Source organism: Pygocentrus nattereri, chromosome 11 (assembly GCF_015220715.1).
Source record: "Pygocentrus nattereri isolate fPygNat1 chromosome 11, fPygNat1.pri, whole genome shotgun sequence".
In the NCBI taxonomy this organism is placed as follows: Eukaryota; Metazoa; Chordata; class Actinopteri; order Characiformes; family Serrasalmidae; genus Pygocentrus; species Pygocentrus nattereri.
This window is the reverse complement of record NC_051221.1, coordinates 38,848,632-38,854,631: the sequence shown is the minus strand read 5'-3', so window position 1 is coordinate 38,854,631 and position 6,000 is coordinate 38,848,632. Positions and strand designations below refer to the sequence as shown.

At 42.5% G+C, this 6,000-nt stretch overlaps 1 protein-coding gene across 2 annotated transcripts in view; it reads left to right on the top strand.

Annotated features, from left to right (window-relative positions):
- ptpn12 (protein tyrosine phosphatase non-receptor type 12) overlaps positions 1 to 2,166 on the top strand; it is a 70,663-nt gene extending 68,497 nt beyond the window's left edge. For both annotated transcript variants that reach the window (XM_017706423.2, XM_017706422.2), the window contains one exon: positions 935 to 2,166. In XM_017706423.2, coding sequence (XP_017561912.1) covers positions 935 to 996 — 62 coding nt within the window. In that variant the 3' untranslated portion in view covers positions 997 to 2,166. The remainder of the gene's footprint in view (positions 1 to 934) is intronic.
- Positions 2,167 to 6,000: the final 3,834 nt, after the last annotated feature.

The window sequence follows — 6,000 nt, the reverse complement described above, 5'->3', positions numbered from 1 at the left end:
TGTAATGCATTCTGCTGAGTTTAATCAACGGTTGCGGCCTGTACAGAGCGACTGGGCAGCGGGCTAAACAACCCCCAAACAAAACAGTTATTTGTTATAATCAACCCTACAGAAAATGGGTAGTTAGGCTCAAAGTACTCACAAGAAACAATTACACAATTTAACAATGGCCACAGGCTCAGTGAAATCATAAAGGAGGAGGAACATAATCTTGGAAGTTTGGTAAAATGGGCAGAATTTCCCGCTCCGCTTGTCTGAAGGGGGTTTGAGTCTCTGCCTAAGAGGGGAATAAGGCCTGCCTCCTGCTCGCCAGGACCAAAGGACTGTTCCCGTAAATATTTTTCCAATAGTAATTCACTCACATTTTCTTAAGGTATGTGCTTCAAGTTTTGACTCAGTTCTCGTTGAATACTCTTTCAATACGCTCGTAATATCAGACTCATTCGGAAGGAGTCTGACATGCACCCAGTGTTATGAAAGATTAGTCAGTTTGTTGCATGCAGTTACACCTTTCCACCAGAGAGGTCTCCAAATCCCCAAATCATAAAAAATATGCTGTTTATTTAGCTTTTATTTATGTACACTTTAAAATGCCTGTGTGAAGTGTGCTATTTAAACAGCTTTACCTTGCCTGAAGGTACAAAGGTACAACTAAGGACAAAATAATCAAGTCAGGATAAATGCAGGCCACACTGCATTCAATGTGAGTGACTGAATATGAGAGATTCAAACACAGCCTGGCAAATATTAAGAACTGAGCTACTTAACTTGGGCATAAGTAGTCGGGTTATACTGTTCTGACAAATATACAAAGCTCTAGTGATCGACAGGACTGAAGAGTGGGTGGAAATGCCAATGGCAGCTTAATATTATTAATTTAAGCTGCTTTATGTCTCATTAAAATTCCCTATTCTGCTGCAATTTCTTTTTCTAGGATTCGGTACCCGCTGCACGCAACCCAAAGGCCCAAGAGACCCTCCATCTGAGTGGACATAATGACAAAGGACCTACGATGGCCGACCCTTCATGCATCCACACACACATACAGACATGTACACCCACTCACTCACGCACACACACCACTACCATCCCCTCTCTTGCAAGTGCCATTGTAGAAGGAGGATCAAAGACATCTCTCACGACCACTCTCACCCACTTTCCGACTAACACACAATCAAAAAATATAGCTACATAGATAATCTTCCATGATGCCGCCGCACTCCTCATGCTGTACGTGCGGCAGCTGCCATGGGCTCACTGCACTGGTGCTACACCTTCTCCTTGCTGGGACCATAAACCTGCCTTACCCCACCCCCCACAGCAAAAAGCAGATCAGGCTGACACAACAGTCTGTATTGTTGTCCTAGCTAGCTAGCTAGAACATGTCTTCTCTATACTTTTACACTCCTACTACAACAATACAATACGATATGTGTTCATAGGGACAGAAAACTACTGTTTTTTTTTTTTATTTGTTTGTTTTTCGAACCATCCTTCTCTGCTAACTTCTCGATAGCCATATATGCATTGTTTTATAGGTGTACAGGGCAAGTAGGTATATAATATGACAAATGAGCTATCGCTAAATATTCTTATTAACAGAAGATGTAAGAAGTCTGTGCATGATAACCCCCCATGTACTATGAACTGTAAATTATTTGCCCTCCTGTTATAGCAAATATTTCAGGGTTGTTGTTTTTTTTTCCTCTCCCGAAAGAATCCAGTGTTTAGTTCCTTTTTTTTTTCCCCCCCCAAAAGGCTAGCTGTTTTATCAGCCAAACCCTGAGATGGCACGGGCTCAAGATTGTAATAATGCTTTTTTGTAAATTGTATTCTAAAGGTTATTTTTGTATACGCTGTTTTTTGCTCACTTCATGAACCATTGCCCTGCACCACTGGCCTCTCAGAGCCCACCTGTGCCTTTTTCGAGAGGATGCCCCTTCTGTCCAATGTAAGGGCAGCGGCGTGTGTGTGTGTGTGTGTGTGTGTGTGTGTGTGTGTGTGTGTGTGTGTGTGTGTGTGTGTGTGTGTGTGAGAAAGAGAGGGAGATAGAGATTCACCCCGTTATGTTCAAGCCTCTGGGATCTGAATGACCCTTCTACACAGACCTGTTTGTATGTTGCAGAAATCAATCAACCTCTCAGTAAAAAAGAAAGACATAAGGAAGACGTTTCTGTGGCCTGATTTATTTGTTACTCATTCCTCCGATTGGTGGGTGAGCAATGTGAATGTAACGCTGCTGCTACTGCTTTTGCACTGTTGGCTCCTTTTTGATCAGCTGATGAGTAGAAAAGACTTGCCGAGCGGTTTTCTTCAGACACACAACACTCACACTAGTCTCGCGCTCAGCAATGCCCAACTAAACACCGGCCTCAAATACAGCTACGCAGAACAGAACTACATGAAGAGAAGCTGCACACCAATTTGTCAAGATTCATTTAGAAAGCTGTAATACCTCCAGTTCATGAATGAGAGGATGGTGTATACCTCAGACTTCCCCCTAGAAGCTGGTATTGATTCATATTATAAACAGTTAAATGCAAAAGTTTGGTCACCCTGGTCACGTTACATTTGGTTGATTTTCTAAGTGAAATTGTCTCTCTATAAAGAACACACTTCTGCACATTTAACTTTTCACACAATGACTTTTATTTGCTTAATTTAACATATTGTGAAGAAAAAAAATGTTAAAAAGGTGCCCTGTGCAAATGTTGTGGCTCATGTTAATGTAATAATGTAATAAGCCTTTATTGTCACATAGTCACCGAAGTAACCAGCGAAATTAGCCATATTTACCATCGTTAATTGTGGCAAATAAATAGAAATTGTGCACTAAACTTTTGCAGAAAAATGCCATATTTAAAGGGAAATTCCACCCATTAAAAATCTGTCTAATTAAACAGTTAAAATGTGAACAAAGCCATTTATCAAAGTTTAATCTGCTCCATTGTAGAGAAACTTGCTGACTCAGATTTGTTGGAAACTTTCACATTTCCTGCTATTGTACCATCATCACCTTTACTTAGGAAAACATCTGTGGGTTCCCTGCTGGTTATGGATAGTAAATAAAATGGCTATATTTGTGTTGTTGACATCACGACCCCTGGTTCCCATTAACCCCACCGAGCAAATGTTTCTCTACGTCTCAACGACTAAATTATAAAAATATATGTAAGTCCTCTTCTAATGTGTTGACTTATTTTGACTTGGAAAACCAACAAAACATGTCATTCGACCACACGGTGGTACAGGCCAGCTCTGAAATGAATGTATTTGAAATGTGTGTTAAACGAGTCTGGGATACCAGAGAAACGGCATTATAGACAAAGAGGGAAAGCATCTCTGCACTATGTTACATAAGGTTACCCCCGTTTGGAAAAGTTTGGAATCTTTGTCTTCAGTATTATGAAACAAATTTGGTTGCAGACAAATGTGTGAAATAAATCAAGTATGTTCATCACAGGTTTCAAATAGTTAGCAGGGACACTAGGAAGTTGTAATTAAAAATGGGTATGCAGAATCTCCTGTAAACGATTCTAAATCTGCAGGGAGTGAATTTAGAACCATTTGGCACTGTGAAATTACACCTGCATTTAACCCATTCGTGCAGTGAAACACCCACATACATGCACACTAGTGAACAAACACACTAGGGGGCAGTGAGCACACTTGCCCGGAACAGCGGGCAGCCCTATCCACGGCGCCTGGGGAGCAGTTGGGGGTTAGGTGTCTTGCTCAAGGGCACTTCAGTCATGGACCGTCAGCCGAGGGGATCGAACCAGCGACCTTCCGGTCACAGGGCTGGTTCCCTAACCTCCAGCCCACGACTGCCCTGTGCTGTATAATATTATAATAATAATATCCAGAATGTGTCATATTTCCAAATGGAGATCAAATCTCAAAGCAGGCAATGGAAAATCATGTTAATTATAGTATAATATAAACAGCATATTCAACATATCAGGGATTAAATGTTAATAGTTTGTAGTATCCTCACTGTGTATACATAAAAAACATGGCAAATGACTCCAAACTTTTGACTTATCCACTAATCAGTATGTGAATAATAGCCATTCTGACATCAGTTCAGTACAAATATAGGTAATTATGCTTCCTATGAAGGCTAGGAAACGTCTTGGGAAACATTCCTATGCTGACACACTAGTAGAATGCAAAATATCTGTTTTACAGGGGGTCTTTTGAGTGAACATCTGGGGACTCCCTCGTGTGATATCCCACTGCTGTTGTGTTTTACCACACGCTGAGCTAAAGGCACAGAGGGGATTTTAAGTTGAATCTATTGGTAGCATGGCTATAGGCCTAAGTCAGCATAAACAGAATAATTGGCTGGCCGCAGCCAGAGCAGGGTCCTGACCTGCACAGGGCTAATAGAGCCACTGTGCAGAAGATAGTGGCTGTTTTACCTTGTGTTCTGCATGGCCACCTCACATTTCAAAAATTGTACTATTATCAAGAAACAATTGAGTGCATGAATTTGAAAAGCAATTTTCCACACCATTAAATATTGCCAGCTTTGTATTTATCCTGGCCTCACGAAAGGCCCTAATTTACTAAAGCCCTTAGTACACGCAGAAAGGATGGAAATGGTGATTGCCTGGGGTAGTGAAAAGGCCTCATTAGCATGCTTCAGCCACTGATCCTGTCTGTGAATTCACACAAGCAGTTATATACATATCTGTAGGTCACACAAAGGGTTTCACATAAATCACTGGACACTGTGCATCACTGATCCAGCAGCTTACCTGTTGCCTCACAGCTGACACTAAAACATTGTGCTTGCTGGAGCCCATTCAATAAAGCAGCGATTGCCAGAGGTGCCAGAATGGTCTGGAGCCAGCCGCCGTCTCTGCTCCGCATGAGTGCCCTACTGAGGAGCGTCGGATTTGGGGGCTGGACTGAGGCCAAGCGCTGCCAGTTCATCATCTGCCCATGCTCCGGATCCATTTGAGGGGAGGGATGGAATTCCCTTGAAGTCAAAGCACAGGCTGACTGCTCCAGATGGAAGTGGCTTTTATGCTGATGTGGAACTTCCCTGGCCCAAAGCTTACATGGAAAAGGAAAGGCTCAGCTCAGGAGGAAAAGGCAACTTCCAAAACTGTTCTTTAGATCTGTTTGTAGGCCAATTTAGCAGTATGATCAATTCTAAAGTAAAAGAAGCTGAAGTTGTACAATAATAAAAAGGTAGTCAATATAATTAGACCTTTTTCCAAGTAATTCTGAGCCATTCCCTTTTGGTGTATTTGTTTGTTGTGGAAAATACACAAAATTCCCATTATGTTTAACAATTGTATCAGTACTTCGATGAGCACCACAATTCCAGAACATCCATCCATCTTCTAAGCCACTTCTCCCTCAGGGTCACAGGGGTTGGGGGGGGGCTGGAGCCTATCCCAGCGGTCATCAGGCGGAAGGCAGGATACACCCTGGACGGGTCGCCAGTCTATCGCAGGGCAGACAGACAGACACAGTCACTCACACCCAACGTCCAATTGGCCTGACTGCATGTCTTTAGACTGTGGGAGGAAACCGACGCAGACACAGGGAGACCGAGGACCCTGGTCACCCGGCCGGGGAATCGAACCCAGGCCCTCCTTACTGGGAGGTGACAGCACTACCCACCATGCAACCATGCCGCCCAGTTACACTACAATCCTGATCAGCTGCTTCACTTTAAATGCTTATATATATATGTATGTATGTATTTATTTATTTATGGGGATCAGCACATATACACATGAAAATGATTGAATTTCAGTCTCGGCCCACAATCTCCATATTGTTGCCTTCCTAGGACCACATGCTTGATGTTACACTTTTAAAACTTGGTTCAGCAGTAAAGAAAGACATCCACAGTACAGCCTTTGCATTACTTCTCATTTCTGTGGGAAATGTTTAGCTGGTTCCACTCTATGCAAATGTAGAGTAAAGCCTCAAATCTGCTGTAGAAGGCCATGTTCTTTAAACAGAGAGAGCTGGGTG